The 21804-nt window shown below is 37.3% G+C and overlaps 1 protein-coding gene across 1 annotated transcript in view; it reads left to right on the forward strand.

Annotated features, from left to right (window-relative positions):
• TMEM30A (transmembrane protein 30A) overlaps positions 1 to 21804 on the forward strand; it is a 42449-nt gene that overhangs the window by 16527 nt on the left and 4118 nt on the right. The window contains exons 2-6 of the mRNA XM_060167901.1: positions 6795 to 6902; positions 9260 to 9367; positions 13738 to 13825; positions 14877 to 15023; positions 15684 to 15890. Coding sequence (XP_060023884.1) covers positions 6795 to 6902; positions 9260 to 9367; positions 13738 to 13825; positions 14877 to 15023; positions 15684 to 15890 — 658 coding nt within the window. The remainder of the gene's footprint in view (positions 1 to 6794; positions 6903 to 9259; positions 9368 to 13737; positions 13826 to 14876; positions 15024 to 15683; positions 15891 to 21804) is intronic.

Genomic DNA, 21804 nt, shown 5'->3' on the forward strand with positions numbered 1-21804 from the left:
TAAATGTTCTCATGTTTTCTTTCATCTTGTCAAAACCATAAAAGTTGGCTTTTAAGTGCGATATTGTGCATGAATAAGCCCTGGGTGGAAAGCTGTGGCCCCACAGGTTTAGTGAAAAATTATACACGTTTTATCTCTTCATTTAGGAGACCTGTTTTTTTAGCTTGTTTTAATTACGTGCCTAGCTTCTCTTAGATATTTGCAGTGAATGAAAATTTTCTCTAAACAAAGTTTCATTAGTAAGTAAGCTTTGATGGAGGACATTTCAATAGGTTATATCGGAATTTGACAAAACCAAGTTTTGTTAAGCAGTTTTGTGGTTTTTGAAAAGCAATTAGATGTAATTTTTAAAATTATTAAAAAAAATTTATTGGAGTATGGTTGATTAACAATGTTTTGTTAGTTTCAGGTGTACAGCAAAGTGATTCAGTTATGCATATACATATATTCATTCTTTTTCAGATTCTTTACCCATATAGGTTACTACAGAATATTGAGTAGAGTTCCCTGTGCTACCCAGTAGCTCCTTGTTGGTTATCTATTTTATATATGGTAGTATGTGTATGTTAATCCCAAGCTCCTAATTTATACCCCCCGCCCCATTTCCCCGTTGGTAACCATAAGTTTGTTTTTGAAATCTGTGAGTCTGTTTCTGTTTCGTAAATAAGTTCAGTTTTTATCATTTTTTAAATTAGATTCCACATATGAGTGATATCATATGATATTTGTCTTTCTCTGTCTGACTTAGTTTGATCATCTCTAGGTCCATCCATGTTGCTGCAAATGGCATTCTTTTGTTCTTTTTTTATGGCTGAGTAATGCTCCATTGTATATATGTACCACATCTTTTTTTTTTTAAGATTTATTTATTTATTATTTATTTATTTTTGGCTGTGTTGGGTCTTAGTTGCGGCACGTGGGCTCTTCACTGAGGCATGCAGGATCTTTTGTTGAGGTGCGTGGCCTTCTCTCTAGTTGTGGCGTGTGGATTTTCTCCTCTCTAGTTGTGGCGCGCAGTCTCCAGGGTGTGTGGGCTCTGTAGTGGTGCGTGGGTTCCAGAGCGCTTGGGCTCTGTAGTTTTGCAGGACGTGGGCTCTAGTTGAGGCGCGTGAGCTCAGTAGTTGTGGCACAGAGGTTTAGTTGCCCCACTGTGTGTGGGATCTTAGTTCCCTGACCAGGGATCAAACCCGCGTCCCCTGCATTGTAAGGTAGATTCTTTACCACTGGACCACCAGGGAAGTCCCTGTGTACCACATCTTCTTTATCCATTCCTCTGTCGATGGCCATTTAGGTTGCTTCCATGTCTTGGCTGTTGTAAATAGTGCTGCAGTGAACATTGGGGTGCATGTATTTTTTTGAATTATGGTTTTCTCTGGATATATGCCCAGGAGTGGGATTGCTGGATAATGTGGTAGTTCTGTTTTTAGTTTTTTAAGGAACCTCCATAGCAAGAATAGGTACAATTGTAAATTGTACCAATTTACATTGCCACCAAAAATATAGGAGGGTTCTGTAGATGTTGTAATTTGATGCTCTATTTTCTATATACATATTTTAACCTTTTTTTTTAATTATGAAAATAAATTGAATATCCATATATAAAGTTTAAATGTTCAGCTTCAGAAATAAAGATTAGTTGGCTTTTTTTTTTAACTTTATTAAAGACAATTAGGGTTGCTAATGATAAAATTCTTATTTATCAAGAGAGTGATGAGACAAGTCATAGTCTGGGAGAAAAAAGTGTTGAAAGGCATATCTGATAAAGGACTGTTACCAAAATGTACAAAGAACTCATAATAGTCAATAAAAGAAAATGGAAAACCCTATTAAAAATGGGCAAAAGACCTGAACAGATACCTCACCTGACAATATCTTAGTCAGCTTAGGATTCTATAACAAAATGTAGACTAGGTGGCTTAAACAACGGGTACTCATTTCTCACAGTCCTTGAGGCAGGGATGTCCAAGATCATGGTGCTGATAGGTTCAGTTCTTGCTGAGGACCCTCTTTCTGGCTTGCAGATGGCCACCTTCTTGCTGTGTCCTTACCATGGCATAGAGAGAAGGAGCTCTGATTTCTTTTCCTCTTCTTATTAAGGATACTAATCCCACCATGGGGGCCCCACCCTCCTGACCTCATCTAAACCTAATTACCTTCCAAAGGCCTACCACCAAATGCTATCATACTGGGGATTAGGGATTCAAAATAGAATTTGGAGGGAGAGGAGACACAAACATTCAGTTCATACATTCTGCCCCTGTGCTCCTCAAATTCATGTCCTCACATGCAAAACACTTTCATTCCATCATCAGCCCCAAAAGTCTCAACTGGTTCCAGTATCGACTCTAAAGTCTAAACGGTCTTCTCAATATCATTTTAATCAGATATGGGTGAGACTTAAGAGACTTTCATCCTGAGGCAAAATTTCTTTCCAGCTGTGAACCTGTGGAACCAGACGTGCTTCCAAAATTCCATGGAGGGACAGGCATAGTATAGACACTCAAATTTGAAAGGGGAAGAAATGAAAAGAAAGGGGTGATGAGTTCCAAGCAAGTCTCCAAAACCTAGCAAGACAAATGTCATCAGATCTTAAGGCTGGAGAATAATACTCTCTGGTCTGACACTGCCTTCAGGACCCACTGGGGTAGAAGTCCTGCCCCGAGGCTCCAGATTGCTGCCCTCTGGTCTGTTGAGCTCCTCCCCCAGTATGAACCGAGGATGTAGCCCTGATGGTCTCGAAATCATCTCTGGGATCATTCTTCTCATCTTGGAGAATCAATAGCACATTCTGTAGCTGATTGGCTGTATGGGCCAGTCCTGTAAGATCTAAGCAAGTCCCTCAGCTTTCCTTCATTTTGTCCCTTCTCTTTCCCCTTCCGTTCACACTGGCAGTGTTTCTGCTGGAATGGCTGATTAGGTCCTTGGTTCAAACCCACACTAATCTCTTTATCGAATGATTGTTCAGCTACACCGTAGTATTCTCTTCAGAACAAGCTTTCTGATTTTTTGTAGTACGGATAGGTTTGAGAATTTTCCAAATCATAAGTTTTGGTCCCTTTTTGCTTAACATTATTCCTTTATTCCATTTGTTTCTCTCTTCTTCCATTTTACTGTAAGCAGTCAGGTGGAACCAAGACACTCTTTGAATACTGTGCTTGGAAATCTACCTAAATATCCAGTTTCATCGCTCACAAGTTCTACATTCCACAGAACACTAGAGCACACTTTAGCCAAATTCTCTGCCACTTTATGACAAGGATCACCTTTTTTTCCATTGTCCAGTAATGTTCCTCATTTCTGAGTAAGACCTCACCAGGATGGCCTTTTACCATCTATATTTCTACCAATATTCTGATCACATTTATTTATTAATTCTCTAAGGAGATGGAAGCTTTCTTTCTAACTCTCCTCATTTCTCTTTGAGATGTCACCAGAATCACCTTTAATGTTTATATTTCTAGCATGCATCTCAAATCTCCAGCCTCTAACCGTTTCCCAGTTCCAAAGCCACTTCTTTTTGAGTATTTGTTAAAACAGCACCCCACTTTTCAGGACCGAAATCTGTCAATTTGGGCTGCTATAAAAATATATATATATAACTGATTCATTTTGTTGTAAAGCAGAAATTAACACACCATTGTAAAGCAATTATACTCCAATAAAGATGTTAAAAAACAAAAAAAAATATAGACTAGGTGGCTTAAAAACAGACATTTATTTCTCACAGTCTTAGAGGCTGGGAAGTCTAGATCAGGGTGCTGGCAGATTCAGTTCCTTCAGATTCTTCACCCTGAAAAGGGTGGAGACCCTTTTCCTGACTTGTATTGATAGATGGCTGCCTTCTCACTTTGTCCTCACGTAGCTGAGAGAGAGAGAGAGAGAGAGAGAGAGGGAGAGAGATGGAGAGGGAGAGAGAGAGAGAAAGAGAGAGAGAGGGAGAGAGAGAGCATGAGCGCGAGCACGCTCTGGTCTTTCTTCTTCATCTTAGGAGGATACTAGTCGTATCACAGAGGCCCTACCTTCATGACCTCATCTGAACCTAATCCAGGGACTTCCCTGGTGGCGCAGTGGTTAAGAATCTACCTGCCAATACAGGGGACACAGGTTCGATCCCTGGTCCAGGAAGATCCCACATGCCGCGGAGCAACTGAGCCTGTGCGCCACAACTACTGAGCCTGCGCTCTGGAGCCCTCGAGCCACAGCTACTGGACCCGCACGCTACAACTACTGAAGCCCTCATGCTCTAGAGCCTGCACACCGCAACTCCTGAGCCCATGCATCGCAACTGCTGAAGCCCGTGTGCTCTAGAACCCACATGCTGCAACTACTGAAGCTTGCATGCCTAGAGCCCATGCTCTGCAACAAGAGAAGCCACCGCAATGAGTAGTCCGCGCACCTCAACAAAGAGTAGCCCCTGCTCGCCACAACTAGAGAAAGCCCGCGCGCCGCGACAAAGACCTAACGCAGCCAAAAATATAAATAAAATTTAAAAGATAAATAAATAACCCTAATCCAATGTCCCCACCTCCAAATTAATCACATTGGGAATTAGGGCTTCAACATATGAATTTTGGGGGGACATAAACCTTTAGTCCATAGTACACAGATGGCAAGTAAACAAGTGAAAGATGCTTGACATGATCATTAGGGAATTGCAAATTAAAACAACAGTGAGATACCACTATACACCTATTAGTGAAAACCCAAAACGTCAACAGCACCACGTGCTGGTGAGGTTGTGGAGCAACAGGAACTCATTCATTGCTGGTGGGAATGCAAAGTGGTGCAGTCACTTTGGAAGACAGTTTGGCAGTCTCTTACAAAACTAAACATACTCTTACCATGAAATCCAGCATTTCTACTCCTTGTTATTTACGTAAATGGGCTGAAAACTTAGGTCCACACAAAAACCTGCATGTGGATGTTTATAGCAGTTTTACTTGTACTTGCCCAAACTTGGAAACAACCAAGATATCCTTCAGCAGGTGAATGGATAAATAATCTGTGGTGGACCAAGAAAATGGAATAATCTTCAATGCTAAAAAGAAATGTGCTGTCAAGCCATGAAAAGACAGTGAGGAACCTTAAATGCATATTCCTAAGTGAAAGAGGTAAATCCGAAAAGGCTACGTACTTTATGATTCCAATTATGTGACATTCTGGAAAAGGCAGAACTATGGAGACAGTAAAAAGATCCATGGTTGTCAGGGCTTAGGGATAAGGGAGGAATGAATAGACAGAGTACAGAGGATCTTTTAGGCAGTGCAACTATTCTGTGTGATACTGTGATGGTGTATATATGTCATTATACCCTTGTCAAAACCCATGGAATGTACAACACCTAGAGTGAATCTTAAGGTAAACCACTGCCTTTGGGTGATAATGATGTGTCATTGTAGGGTCATCATTGGTAGCAAATGTATTACTCTGGTGAGGGATATTGATAATCAAGGAGATTGTGTATGTGTAGGTCCAGGGAGTATATGGGAACTCTGTAGTTTGCACTCAATTTCGCTGTGAACCTCAAACCACTCTAAAAAATAAACTCTATTAAAAAAAATTCGTATAATGGAAACAGTTTTCTCATTTTAGCTATCAGGTCAGGTCTTCTGACAACAGCTGGTGTACTGCAATTCAATTCTGACACCGACCACCTGAGTTAGTGTCAGACTCCACAGGTGTAAGGGCATGGTCCCCAACAGTATACTTCAGTACCACTCAGACACCAGCTGCAAGTCAGGCTACCCATACTTCTGGCCAACTAGCTACAAATCCGGGAGTTCCCAAGCCCCCCTCGCCCCGACTGCCCTCACTTCAGATGCTAGTTGCAAGTTCAGAGGTCTCCAGGCCACTTGCATTTCTGACCAACTGCCTATAAATATGGGAGGTTACTGTAACTTCTCTCAGGCTCCATAATTTGCTGGAATGACTCAGAACTCAGGGAAATGCTAGACTTACAATTATAGTTTTATCATAAATCATATAAACTAGGACCAGCTAAATGAAGAGACACATTTGGCAAGGTCTGGGAGAGTCTTGAATATAGAGCTTCGTGCCCTCTCCCTGTGGAATCAGGGCACATTGATGGGTTAACCAACCCGGGAGCTCACCTGTGGTGGCCAGAGTTTTTATTGGATTTCCATGATGAAGGCATGATTGATTAAACATTGGCCACATGATTGAACTAAATTTCCAGCCTTCTCCCTCTTTCCAGAGTCCCTAATCACATCTAGCCTTTCTGGTGAGCAGCCCTCACCTGAGCCATCTCCTTAGCATAAACTCTAGGGTGACTCAGGGGCTTATCAAAAACAAATGCACTCTTATCACCAGGGGAATTTAAGGGATTTAGAGGCTCCCTGCCAGGAACCCAGGAGAAAGATAAGACAGATTCTTAATTATCCAACACCAGGTTTTAAAGAAATGGTAGCCCTTGAGAAACCTGGTAGTTTTTTGTTTGTGTTTGTTTTTTTAATTTGAAAATGTGCCATGGAAAGCTGAGATGATGGAAAAGTTGTTTAGACTTTGTAGTTATTTAAACCTTTATACATCATGCAGTTTGAATTTTATATTTATGATTTTATGCGTAAATGTATTTCTTTTGGTAAAAAGGAGAGATGAGCCAGTAGGATGACATAGGACCCTTTCCAGTCAAAATAAACAGCTGACCTTATAAAAAGGTTTTTTCTGGGCTATTATTGCTCCATCAGGCTCATTTTTCCCTCTGATAGCAAATTATTTCAGAGTGTATCCAGTTTCTCCAAGGAAGTGTGCTTAGTTATATTTTTCTCTTGCAGATTGATTATACCGGAACAGACCCTTCCAGTCCCTGCAATAAATGTTTGTCTCCGAATGTGACACCTTGTATTTGTACCATTAACTTCACTCTGGAACAGTCATTTGAGGTCTGTATTCCCAAGTAGTGTTTTAGAAAAGCCATGCTTTAAAAAATATTGATATTATATTAAATTTTTTTTTTTACTAGTTATTTTCTTCTTGTTGATATGTTGCTTTAATTTATTGGGAATCTATACACTTTTGAGGAAGATTGTTTTGTTTTGCTATTGGATTATGCTGTCTGATAATTAAATACATTAATAGTTTATGGTAGTTAGTAGTTTAAATTAAATTTAAAACCTATTCTTTTTCTGGAAAATTTTATAACTGTACAAAATTTTTTTTTGTATCAAGTTTCTATCTACATCTACTTGTATTTAAAAAATTATTGCTCAAACTGTTTTGCCTACTTTTAATACTATAAGTTTTACTTTGGAAAATAAATACTAATTCATCCATTATTGCATTATTTTTTCATCAGATATGATACTTTAACATAAATGCAAACACTTAGTAAAACCTTATTGACAAGCAGTTAGAATACCATCCGTGTGTGTGTGTGTGTGTGTGTGTGTGTGTGTGGTCTGTGTGTCTTTTGCATTCACACTTACCTGTCATTCTTCTTGGAAACTGAGCAGATGCTAAAGGACACAAAGATTCAGAAATAGGCATGACAAGACCCGTTTATGTTCTCCTTTACCTGAAAATTGAGCTTTAAAAAATTATTGTTTTATTCTTCAGGGAGCAAAACTGCTTTAATACATGCCCACTTTTTAGATTTTTGTAGCTATGCTTTAGATTTTCTTAAAGGTCGTGATGCCTTTTGAGGTCCCTAATAGATGGTTGCCATCTAGTGGTTATGGATGCTGTTGCCCTGAGATCATGGACTGTAACGCTCCCTTTTTAAAAAATATGAAAATAAATTAGGGAGAAGACAGGAATTTAATTATTTTGTTTTGGCAGAAATAACATATAACTTTAAAACATCATAAAAATTTGATTTTTTTATGTGATGGACAAACTATAAGTTGCATTAAGTTCTGCTTTTGTCAGAACAGGCAGAATTAAAGACATGGAAGAGACTTGTAATGATTTAGAAGCTCCACTAGTTTCTTCCCCCATACAAAAACATTAAGCATTTCAGAACTCTTCTTCTGCAAAGGTGATCATCCTCAGATTCATTCTTTTGTGGGCTCTGTGTTCCTTTACAAGCCCAAGCTGAATTAGACTAAAGCCTTTTCATAGGACAAAAACCCAACCAACCAAATAAATAAACGAAAGATTTCTATGTAAGTGTTTTCTTTATAAGGAATGGGAAAGTTTGCATATTTTGACATTTGAAAATCAAGCTTTAAATAAATGATTGTGTATAAGAAAACAGCAAATCAAATAAAGCAAAATGTTATTGAATTCCTTTTTTTTTCCTGTCTTCCTTTTAATTGAGTATAAGGTTATAGACAATGGAGGTAGCAACCAGAAAGGAGAAAATAGCTGATGTTTTTGCCAACTCTAAAAATCTTAGTCATTCAAGATGACTTCATAACATCTTCTAAATAGTTACAATGTAGGTAGGTTACCCTTATTTCCCAGATTATTTCCAAGTTGACTCCACTGAACACATTAAAGTACTTTTCTTGATTATTATAAAGTGACTCATTATCTTAGATACTTTACTAATTATTAATTTGTTCATTACTAATATTATATAGTATCCTGCTGAGAAATTTACTATGACCCAATTCAAGTTCAGAATTTATTTTGGGCAGTAAATGAAAGCTTGAAAGCATTATTCCTTTGAAAAGTTGATGCTAATTGGATGAAGACCAATCTGAATTAGAGAAGGTTTAAAATTGAAAGTAGGGACTTCCCTGGCGGTCCAGTGGTTAAGGCTTTGCCTTTCAATGCAGGGGGTGCAGGTTCGATCCCTGGTCTGGGAACTAAGATCCCACATGCCTCATGGCCAAAAAAACAAAACATAAAACAGAAGCAATATTGTAACAAATTCAGTAAAGACTTTAAAAATGGTCCATATCAAAAACAAAATCTTTAAAAAAATAAATAAAACTGAAAGTTGATCAGACTAGGCTAATAATTAGATTCCTTGAGAGCTTCTTTGTTTGTTTGTTTGTCTTAATGTAAATAGACGTCCTTGAGGTCTTTCAGAGTATTTTCAAAGTTGACTCTTGGAGTTTTGACCTTATTTGATTTGATTCTTTAACATTATTTGATTTGGTTTGATTGTTTAACCTTATTTACAATTTGTACCATTTTAGATTGCTAAGTACTGGTAGAATTCACCCCAGTAACTGTTTTAAGTTATCACAAATTCTAAACTAGTGCAAATTACATAGCTTTTATGTATGCATGAAACAACTTCATACTTAATAGTTTTATATGAACATTTTTTCCCTTTCTCTTTCTCTAGGGCAATGTGTTTATGTATTATGGACTGTCTAATTTCTATCAAAACCATCGTCGTTATGTGAAATCTCGAGATGATAGTCAACTAAATGGAGATCCTAGTGCTTTACTTGTAAGTAAAATGATGGAACATGAAACTACGGTGTCTAAGAACTAAGAACATGTGGTAACTGTTCAATTAGAAATGTTAAATTTAATAATGTTAGATGAAATTAAAGTGTTGTTTGACATTTTTAGTTTGTTTAGTGAAGGTTTTTAGTTAAAATTTTTTCCCCTGGAATTTGCACAGATTAATGATTTCTTGCAGCCAGAGGACACGTTGCAACCTGCTTGTTTCCGGTAGTATCATTGGGATTTTTGCTTTGTTAATCTGTTTGTAATGGAATTTTGATGAGTCTAGCATTCTGGGAATATAATTTGTTCTGTTTGAGTTTACTCATTATTATTACACTGGGTAGGAATATGTAAATAAGCTACTTTTAATTTCTGAGATTGTGTTTTAGAATTGAACATGTATGCTCTTTGCTTTTTACCTTGTGGGGAGCCCGAGTACTAAAGTCCAAAGGGTGTGGGTTACTGAAAAACTGTCTGAGGAGCTTTTTGAAAATACAGATTCCAGGATTCTCCTAAGTCTCATATGTCTGTGTCTACAGGGGTGGAGCTCTAAAATATCTATTTTTAACAAGCTCCCCTTCTGATGCTCAGCCTGGTTTGGGAATCTGTGGACTAGAGGATCTTAGTTTCCTCTGACTGTTGTTCAGCTTCTCATAGTAGTGGTTGGTGCCCAAGTATTTTATATTATTGCTACCAATGCAGCAAACCTTTAGCATTTCAAGTATCTCTTAGAAACAGTGACACTCTTAGAATGCAATTTAGGACCATACTGGGACCAGAATGGTCCCGGTAAACGTAAAGTTACTCTAGGTTATCCTTCCTGGTTTTATTGCTATTTCCTGATGTTTGGGATCTTAAGAAATAATAAGTCTATTTAAAGATTCTGGTTAGGTCTGCAATATCTTGTAGTCCATGTGGGATTTATGTCGTGGGATCCAACTTTTAGGACTCAAGTCCAGAGAAGGTGAAGTTCTGTGAGACACACCAAGTTGATGAGGCACACCAAGAATTTGATTGGGATCATAGATTGGGTGTGTTGAAAGACCTAGAAGTGGTGGTTGATTTACAGTTCTTTTATATAGATACACACTCTCTTCACTGAGGGCAAAAGAAGCTGAGATTCTTTTCTTCCAAACCTCAAGCAGAGCTTTTAGACTAAACCTAAGGATTGATGAATTTTTTCTGTAAAGGGCCAATAGTAAACATTTTCAGCTTTGCAGTTTATATAGTCTATTGCAGCTACTCACCTCTGCCATTTTAGAATGAATGCAGCCATGGAGAATACTTAAGTGAATGGGTAGCTGTGTTCCAATAAAACTTTATTTACAAAAACAGGAGCTGGGGCTGGATTTGGCCTGCAGGCTCTCATTTATCGATCCCTGGACTAGACCAAAATATATGACTTTAAGACCAGGTGGCTTTCAAAAATTTTAAAGATGTTAAGAACAGACAGATTGAAGTTCAAGTAACTTAACATTATATATAAGGCCCTTTACAATCTGATGTCAGCCTACCTCTTCAGCTTCATTGATTTTATATTCTATCCTTAATGTACCTTTGGCCTGGCTGCCCTGAGCCATATATGCTGTTCCCTAACCATGCCTGGTGATGCAGGTGATCTGCCCATTTGGGCATTTCCATTTCATTTGTCTAGAATGTGGTTTTTACTCTTTCCCTGGAGGTCCTCTCACCTCAGGCCTGCTGTTTACTTTAGTGTCTTTGGATGCAAAATAACTTCTTTACGTATTTACTTCATTCATACCCTGTTCCAAGTCACTTCTCACTTTACTTAACACACTGTCTCCCCATATCATCTACTCTTGCTCTTCCTTTCCAGGCCATTTTCTACAGAGCTGCTAGAGTGATCTTTTAAAAAAAGTAAATACCACTTCCCTGCTTAAAATCTTTCAGTGGTTGGTTTACTCAGGATGATCTGAGCTATGCATGACTCTCCAGTCTCATCATATGTCATTTTCTTTATTGCCATACTCTAACTACATTCCCTGTTTACCTTCTCAGAGGTATCAAGTTCTTTCTAAATGATGTGTACTGTTCTCTCTGCTTAAAGCTCTCTTCTGCCTGCTCTTCACGTGGCTGTCTCCTACTTTCTTTAGGTCTTAACTTTCATGATACTACCTCCAGAGACAGTCTTCCCCTTATCTTCTGTCCTCCCAACTACACTGCAAGCTCATGAGAGCAGGGAGCATGACTTTCTTTAATTACCATATACCAAGTGCCTCTCCAGTACCTACCACATGAAAGGCATTTAATAAATATATATGGAATGAATATAGAAACCTTTATCATGGCTCTTATTTCATATTATACTTGGTTGTATTTGAGTCTGTTTCCTATATTACATTGTGAGCAGCTGAAAAGCAGGGACTTTTTTTTCATTTTTCCATTTCTAGCACCTTACATGGTATGTGGTACATGTTAGGTACTCTTTATTAAATGGCTTTCCTAATAAGCCAGTTACTGCAAAGTACCTAGCATTGCTTAGTTCAGTATCTGATGCATAGGTAGTAAATATTTTCCTTTTTTAAAAAAAACTTCAATAATTCAGTAGTTAGAAGATGGTTCTTTGGGACACTAGTCCACCATCTTTTCTGGTTTTCCAAATAAAGTTGCTATTCCTTGCCCCCCTCCCCTCCAAAATGGTTTAGTGGTTAAAATATATTTGCCCCATTGAGAGTTTATTTACCTTATTTTTTTGAAATCAGTTTTCATCAAAACATTCAAATAGTAATAAGCCAGTTATACATTGTCTATCTTCATGGTCTTAGAATACTAACTTTCTGAATGTAGATGTCTTAGGGACCAAAAAGCTGGGAAGTCAAATATTAAAGAGACTTTATGAGATTCCCTGCCAGAACGTAGATACAAGCCAAGGTTGGTTATAATGGAATTAGCCCTAAGAGGCCTAACTAGGTTCTAGTTAATTTCAAATCGAGACTATCTTGGTTTGTTTATGTGTTGTGAGACATGGCTTAATGTGGCCTTGGAGTCGCAGAACAACTCAGATGTATACCTAATATCAGACTTGGTAGAATCTCTGGATTAATCCTACAGCTTCCACGTTTCCTTGAGATCTTCAACAGGGACTAAGCCAAAACCAAATCTGGAGGACAGGTGAAGCGCTGTTTGCCTTGCCAACATTTGTGCTTTCTTTATACCTGGGTGCACAACTTAGAGAAAACTGGTATATTCTAGGAATCTGCATTAGACTTTTCCTTCCTCCCTCCCTCCCTTCCAAATTACAAAATTTGAAATTATCTACTTGAACATGTTAATATTATAAGTGAAGTGCAGATAAATCAAGGGACTTGTGCAAAGTCACATAGTACATAGCTGGAACTAGAAGCTCAGGTCTTTTTTTTTTTCTTTTTAATATTTATTTATTTGGCTGTGCTGGGTTTTAGTTGCAGCATGTGGGGGCTGCGTGTGGGATCTTCGTTGCAGCATGCGAGATCTTTGTTTTTTTTAGTTGCGACATGCAGGATCATTTTTAGTTGTGACGCACGGGATCTTTAGTTGTGGCATGCGGGCTGTTAGTTGCGGCATGCAGGAGGGATCTAGTTCCCTGACCAGGGATCAAACCCGGACCCCCTGCATTGGGAGCCCAGAGTCTTAACCACTGGACCACCAGGGAAGTCCCGAAGCTCCAGTCTTCTTACTTCAAGTTTAAGATTCCTTTCATTCTGTCACAGCTGGATTGACAATAGACGGCTTCTTAGTTTTTCTTGTGCAGAAAACATTTTGTAGTTATGATTTCTGTGTTGGTGTGAAAATTGTTTAAAATGTCAGTTTGGGGGCTTCCCTCGTGGCGCAGTGGTTGGGAGTCCACTTGCCAACGCAGGGGACACGGGTTCACACCCTAGTCTGGGAAGATCCCACATGCCATGGAGCAACTAAGCCCGTGCGCCACAACTACTGAGCCCGTGCGCCTAGAGCCCGTGTTCCACAACAAGAGAAGCCACCGCAATAAGAAACCCATGGACTGCAATGAAGAGTAGCCCCCGCTTGCTGCAACTAGAGAAAGCCCGTGCACAGCAACAAAGAACCAGCGCAGCTAAAAATAAAATAAATAAAATAAATAAATTTATAAAAAGAGAAAAAAGTCAATTTGACATATACCTATATGACAGTCTATGCAAAAAAAGGCTATAATGTAGTAATGTTAAAGAATATATTTTGAGTAATTAAATGTGGTATTATTTATAGTCTGTTTTATAATATAGACATTTTACATGCATTGGAAATGAGAAATATGTAGGGATTGAATTTTTAATCAGTAATTAGGACTAACTCATAGTTCTCCCAGAGGCCTGGGTAATAACTTCTCTCTTCTTTCCTTCTAAATATCAGAATCCCAGTAAGGAATGTGAGCCTTATCGAAGAAATGAAGACAAACCAATTGCTCCTTGTGGAGCTATTGCCAACAGCATGTTTAATGGTATGAGACAGAGATAAACAAAGAGGATATATATATATATTATACTGTAGTTAGGAATATTTGTATAATCTTTCAGAAACATGAATGAGATTGAGAAGTTCAACAGCTTTAAGATAAATATGTGAATTAGTTATTTAGTGGGGTATTATAATGCTTTATGACTTTCTTTTGTGAATTCTTATATTTTAAGAATGAATTTCTGTCTCTGGGAAGAAAGAAGCAGGGCCATTCTGCTAACTTACTATTTCATACATGATAAAATAAATGCCAGGCTACCTTTACCAACAACTTTGAATATTTATACCATTAGATAGGGGCTACAGTTGATCATTTAGAGCAGCACTGTCTGATATGAATGTAATGTGAACCATAATGTGAGACGTGTATAATTTTAAGCTTTCTGGTAGTCACATTAAAAAAAAAAAAACAATAAAAAAGAAACAAGTGAAATTAATTTTAATTATACTTTATTAAACTCAGTATGCCCCACATATTATCATTTCAGCAGGTAAGTGATATTCAGTATATAAAAGTTATTAGTGAGATATTTTATATACTAATTTTTATACTAAATCTTTGATGTCTGATGTACATTATATCCTTACAAAACATAGTCATTTGGACCAGCCGTAATTTCAGGGGCTCTGTAGCCATATATAGCTAGTGATTACCAGATTGGACAGTGCAGAGAGAGAAATTGATAAGCCAGAAGCTATTTAGCAGTGCTTTTTTTTTTTTAAAGAATAGAGGCAGATTTACCTTGCAAATTGTTTTAGTTGGGTTACTATTAAAACATTTGACCATATCACATATCAGTTAGCCATGTAGGAAAATGACCTGGAACTATTGAGGGAAGGCAAGTTCATCTAGGATTATAAAGTTACCATAGTTAATTCACATGTGAATAAGCAAGAGCAAATGCTCATCATGTGCCTGCTTCGTTACAACCGCTTTGGGGGGCAAGTACCAGATCCTCATTTCTCATGGAAGAAAGCCGGCACTATGGATATTCAGTAGATGTTTAGCAGTATCTTCCTTTTCTTGTGTTTAGATACACTAGATTTGTTTCTGGTTGGCAATGAATCTGATCCTACACCTATTCATTTGATAAAGAAAGGTATTGCCTGGTGGACAGATAAAAATGTGAAATTCAGAAATCCCCCTGGAGCAGACATTCCCCTAGAAGAACGATTCAAAGGTAAAATATTACTAATATCCCTTAAAACATAAGCTAGGCGTTTTAATGAAGTACCTAAAATTTTCTCTTTAGAATCTTAAAAAAGTTTATGCTTTTTAAAAAGCAGCTTTTCTTAACTTGCTGTCAAGTTAGGTAAAATATGTAGTATCTTCTAATGTACTGAAATTCTAAAGGAAAAGTAGTATACTTTTAATCTTGAATTTCTCTGGTATTTCCTTGTAAGCGTTTCAGCCATAATCTTTTAACATTGTGACAAGGTTTATTTTAAACAAGTATGTATTTTAATTATTAATAGTTATAAGTCCAAATTTCTTTTTGTTTCTATGCCTCCTTGATTTCACAATGTAATGTTTCTTACCATTATAACTTTGAATTAAGTCATTTGCTTTTTGGAATATACTCAGTAGCCTACTTTTAGTATTCTCTTAATTGAGATATCAATCAAATCTTTGTAATTATTTGTTAAGTTTTTATGTGAAGAATTGGTTTCTCTTTCGATTTTAAGACTTCCTTAGAATATGAATATATTTCTACTTTTGAACATAAGGAAAATATTCATATTGTGTATCTTTGTTTTATTAGAGTGTGAATTTTCAGTGAAACTCTCAACAGAATCGAATGTCTTGTCTCCCCACCCCACACCGATCTCTCCTTTTTAAGGCACAACAAAGCCAGTAAACTGGGTTAAACCAGTATATATGCTGGATCCTGACGAAGATAATAGTGGGTTCATAAATGAGGATTTTATTGTTTGGATGCGTACGGCAGCACTACCTACTTTTCGTAAGTTGTATCGTCTTATAGAGAGGAAAAGTGATTTACATCCGACGTTACCAGCTGGACGATACTATTTGAATATCACATACAGTATCCTTTTTTGGCCATGTGCACAGATTCAAAGAATTTGAAAGGAGTGTAGTCCAATCTTGTCTCAGTTATGTGGCATGCTACTTTGTGTTTTAGTTTTGCTCTCTGCATTTTTATGAGTATGTGTGTATGTATGAGAAAGTCTCTTTTAACTTGTTTCTTCCAGAAATGCCTTTAAGTTTTAAATACTTTGTACTAGCGTTCAAGCATCTTATTTGGTAAAATTATTTAAAATGTAGGTGCTAGATTTATTAATAAGTTAGATATTTTTACAAGAGAGATTGTAATTCAGCTTAATGCAAAGGCTAGTACTCACTTAGTAAATCTAAGTGTTGGTGGTACTGGGCTGTTTTAATCTATATTTTTTTAGATAATAAAAATCAGCAAATTTGTTATTTCATATCAACATAATTATTTATAATTATTGCTCTGTTTACAATATCAAAACGTTTTTATCATTAGCTGTATTGTTCCACCTTAATAATTTAGGCATACTTTTCAGTGCTGATAAATATCATTAATTTCATCCTGACTATATGTCAGCGTTATACTAAGTACTTTCCATGTATTATTTTATTTATTTCAAGCATTGTGAGGCAGGTGTCATCTCCATGTTATAGACAAGAATATAGGAACATAGAGCATTTAAGTAACTTAACTGAGATTACACAGGCGATAGAAGAATCAGGGTTCATAATCAAGCTGTGTTGACTTTACCATCAACCATCACTGTAGGCTGCATCCCTAGCTGGTTCACTCAAGTAGTCAGACCAGTCCATATTGGCCTGGATGCAAAGTCTTTCCTAAGCCAGAAATATTGGGCACTAACTTTTATTCTCAACAAAATCCTTACATCTTTTAATTTCTAGCCCATTGCTTGTATATATCGTGAATGAAAAATTTTCAAATATTAGCATGTGTGCTGATGATCTTACAGTTTTGATTTTTCATAACCCAAATTAGCTATAAGTATATAGTTTTAGGTTTATAATGGATTAATAAACGGTTAAGTTAATAGACCTAATTTCAAAATAAAGACCTATTTGTAGCCTTAGTTTTTTGATTTTGCACCTCAGTAGACAACTGAACATGACCTGAGAGTGACAGACTGAAAGTGACCAAGTGTTTGAAACTAGGCCTACATAGCAGAAATTTTAGACAGACAGACCGAGTTTAGGTGCTGGTAGAAAGAACATTATCTTGAGGCTATGGCCAAAGTAGAGGGCATCCTGTAGCCTACAGCACAATAAAGGGAAATCTTTGGAGCACTCAGGAGTTCTCAGTTGACAGATAATTTGCACCAAGAGAACTTTTAGGAGGAATGCAGACTATTTTGAAAATCGATAAAACAGGAATTTGACCTGCAGAACGTTAAGGGTTAATTATCAAAATCGGGTATAAGGTGGGAACTAGGTATTAGAATCAAGGCAGAAGCCCACTTTATAGGGTTGCGATACAGAGAGACTAGCATGGGTGATTTGATACCACATCCCATAGAGTGTTGGGTTAGTTAGAGCTCTTACAGTCATTCCTGGCTCAGGTTGGGATTGATTTAAGAACTAGTAGAGCTGAGCCTGCCATTGGAGTCACAGCCGGGCTGGGGAGTCATCTGCGGGGCTGGGGAGCTACAGAAGCTGGAGAAAGAGATGGGAACTAACATGATTCAAAAGATGCTTTTGAAAAAGTTGTAAACCTTTTGCATAGGGACTTAGTTCTGTCTTCTTCTCTTCCCTAACTCTTGCCAAATCCTAGAACTGGTCCGTGTAGGTAGCTCATCCAACATGTTGGTGTCCCATTTCTCAAATTTGTTTAAGGATCCACCCTTCAATTCCACTCTGTTTTAGTCGTCAATCCAGTGTCACACCGTGAGTTTCACCATTGCTCCAAATCACTAATGTAAAACTTCATTGTCATGCTTTTCGACCTTGTATGAGTCGTCCCATTCTCTCATAACTACACTCTTGCTACATGTGCTCTTTGAGCTCATAGAGACCCCTAATCTCTTCATTCTTCCTTTTTCTCCTGGTCTGTCAAGCTCTTTTTCCTCTATGGGTTTCATTGCTATTTATCTGAAATATATTTTCACATTACAGACCTTTTACCCCTCCTGTATAATGAGAACAGAAATATCTAAGAAATGAGAAATTATATAACCCTTAACTTTAGTTGTTTTTGCTTGTAAACTGTACTGGCTTTTATTTTGTTATTTTTCCTATTTATTTATTTAGTTTCTTATTAGTCATCCATTTTATACACATCAGTGTATACATGTCAATCCCAATCTCCCAATACATCACACCACCCCCACCCCCAGCTGCTTTCCCCGCTTGGTGTCCATACGTTTGTTCTCTGCATCTGTGTCTCTATTTCTGCACTGCAAACCGGTTCATCTGTACCATTTTCTAGGTTCCACATATATACGTTAATATACGATATTTGTTTTTCCCTTTCTGACTTACTTCACTCTGTATGATAGTCTCTAGATCTATCCACGTCCCTACAAATGACCCAACTTTGTTCCTTTTCATGGCTGAGTAATATTCCATTGTATATATGTACCACATCTTCTTTATCCATTCATCTGTCAATGGGCATTTAGGTTGCTTCCCTGACCTGGCTATTGTAAATAGTGCTGCAGTGAACATTGAGGTGCATGTGTCTTTTTGAATTAGGTTTTCTCAGGGTATATGCCCAGTAGTGGGATTGCTGGGTTATATGGTAATTCTATTTTTAGCTCTTTAAGGAACCTCCATACTATTTTCCATAGTGGCTGTATCAATTTACATTCCCACCAACAGTGCGAGAGGGTTCCCTTTTCTCCACACCCTCTGCAGCATTTGTTGTTTGTAGATGTTCTGATGATGCCCATTCTAACCTGTGTGAGGTGATAGCTCACTGTAGTTTTGATTTGCATTTCTCTCATAATAAGTGATGCTGAGCAGGTTTTCATGTGCTTCTTGGCCATCTGTATGTCTTCTTTGGAGAAATGTCTATTTAGGTCTTCTGCCCATTTTTGGATTGGGTTGTTTGCTTTTTAATATTGAGCTGCCTGAGCTGTTTATATAGTTTGGAGATTAATCCTTTGTCTGATGATTCATTTGCAAATATTTTCTCCCATTCTGAGGGTTGTCTTTTCGTCTTGTTTATGGTTTCCTTTGCTGTGCAAAAAGCTTTTGAGTTTCATTAGGTCCCATTTGTTTGTTTTCATTTCCATTACTCTAGGAGGTGGATCAAAAAAGATCTTGCTGTGATTTATGTCAAACAGTGTTCTTCCTATGTTTTCCTCTAGGAGTTTTATAGTGTCCGGTCTTACATTCAGGTCTCTAATCCATTTGGAGTTTATTTTTGTGTATGCTGTTAGGGAGTGATCTAATTTCGTTCTTTTACATGTAGCTGTCCAGTTTTCCCAGCACCACTTATTGAAGAGACTGTCTTTTCTCCACTGTATATCCTTGCCTCCTTTGTCATAGATTAGCTGACCATAGGTGCGTGGGTTTGCCTCTGGGCTTTCTATCCTGTTCCCTCGATCTATGTTTCTGTTTCTGTGCCAGTACCATACTGTCTTCATGACTGTACCTTTGTATAGTTGAAGTCAGGGAGTCTGATTCCTCCAGCTCCGTTTTTTCCCCTCAAGACTGCTTTGGCTATTCGGGGTCTTTTGTGTCTCCATTACAAATTTTAAGATTTTTTGTTCTAGTTCTGTAAATGCCATTGGTAATTTGATAGGGATTGCATTGAATCTGTAGATTGCTTTGGGTAGTCATTTTCACAATATTGATTCTTCCAATCCAAGAACATGGTACGTCACTCCATCTGTTGGTATCATCTTTAATTTCTTTCATCAGTGTCTTATAGTTTTCTGCATACAGGTCTTTTGTCTCCCTAGGTAGGTTTATTCCTAGGTATTTTATTCCTTTTGTTGCAGTGGTAAATGGGAGTGTTTCCTTAATTTCTCTTTCAGATTTCTTATCATTAATGTATAGGAATGCAAGAGATTTCTGTGCATTAATTTTGTATCCTGCAACTTTACCAAATTCATTGATTAGCTCTAGTAGTTTTCTGGTGGCATCTTTAGGATTCTCTATGTATAGTGTCATATCATCTGCAAACAGGGACAGTTTTACTTCTTTTTTTCCAATTTGTATTCCTTTTATTTCTTTTTCTTCCCGGATGCCGTGGCTAGGACTTCCAAAACTATGTTGAATAATAGTGGTGAGAGTGGGCAACCTTGTCTTGTTCCTGATGTTAGAGGAAATGCTTTCAGTTTTTCACCATTGAGAATGATGTTTGCTGTGGGTGTCATATATGGCCTTTATTATGTTGAAGTACGTTCCCTCTATGCACACTTTCTGGAGAGTTTTTATCATAAATGGGTGTTGAATTTTGTCAGAAGCTTTTTCTGCAACTATTGAGATGATCATATAGTTTTTATTCTTCAATTTGTTAATATGGTTTATCACATTGATTGATTTGCGTATATTGAAGAATCCTTGCATCCCTGGGATAAATCCCACTTGATCATGGTGTATGATCCTTTTAATGTGCTGTTGGATACTGTTTGCTAGTATTTTGTTGAGGATTTTTGCATCTATATTTATCAGTGATATTGGTCTGTAATTTTCTTTTTTTGTAGTATTTTTGTCTGGTTTTGGTATCAGGGTGATGGTGGCCTCATAGAATGAGTTTGGGAGTTTTCCTTCCTCTGCAATTTTTTGGAAGAGATTGAGAAGGATGGGTGTTAGCTCTTCTCTAAATGTTTGATAGAATTCACCTGTGAAGCCATCTGGTCCTGGGCTTTTGTTTCTTGGAAGATTTTTAATCACAGTTTCAATTTCATTACTTGTGATTGGTCTGTTCATATTTTCTGTTTCTTCCTGGTTCAGTCTTGGAAGGTTATACCTTTCTAAGAATTTGTCCATTTCTTCCAGGTTGTCCATTTTATTGGCATAGAGTTGCTTACAGTAGTCTCTTAGGATGCTTTGTATTTCTGCAGTGTCTGTTGTAACTTCTCCTTTTTCATGTCTAATTTTATTGATTTGAGTCTTCTCCCTCTTTTTCTTGATGAGTCTGGCTAATGGTTTATCACTTTTGTTTATCCTCTCAAAGAGCCAGCTTTTAGTTTTATTGATCTTTGCTATTGTTTTCTTTGTTTCTATTTCATTTATTTCTGCTCTGATCTTTATGATTTCTTTCCATCTGCTAACTTTGGGGTTTGTTTGTTCTTCTTTCTCTAGTTCCTCTAGGTGTAAGGTTAGATTGTTTATTTGAGATTTTTCTTGTTTCTTTTGGTAGGCTTGTATAGCAATAACCTTCCCTCTCAGAACTGCTTTTGCTGCATCCCATAGATTTTGGATAGTCATGTTTTCATTGTCATTTGTCTCTAGGTATTTTTTGATTTCCTCTTTGATTTCTTCAGTGATCTCTTGGTTATTTAGTAACATATTGTTTAGCCTCCATGTTTGTGTATCTTACGTTTTTTTCCTGGTAATTGATTTCTAATCTCATAGCGTTGTGGTCAGAAAAGATGCTTGATATGATTTCAATTTTCTTAAGTTTACTGAGGCTTGATTTGTGACCCAAGATGTGATCTATCCTGGAGAATGTTCCGTGTGCACTAGAGAGGAAAGTGTAATCTGCTGTTTCTGGATGGAACGTCCTATAAATATCTATTAAATCTATCTGGTGTATTGTATCATTTAAAGCTTGTGCTTCCTTATTAATTTTCTGTTTGGATGATCTGTCCATTGGTGTAAGTGAGGTGTTAAAGTCCCCCACTATTATTGTGTTACTGTCAATTTCCTCTTTTAGAGCTGTTAGCATTTGCCTTATATATTGAGGTGCTTCTATGTTGGGTGCATATATATTTATAATTGTTATATCTTCTACTTGGGTTGATCCCTTGATCATTACGTAG

The sequence above is a fragment of the Lagenorhynchus albirostris genome, chromosome 12 (assembly GCF_949774975.1).
Source record: "Lagenorhynchus albirostris chromosome 12, mLagAlb1.1, whole genome shotgun sequence".
NCBI classification, from domain to species: Eukaryota; Metazoa; Chordata; class Mammalia; order Artiodactyla; family Delphinidae; genus Lagenorhynchus; species Lagenorhynchus albirostris.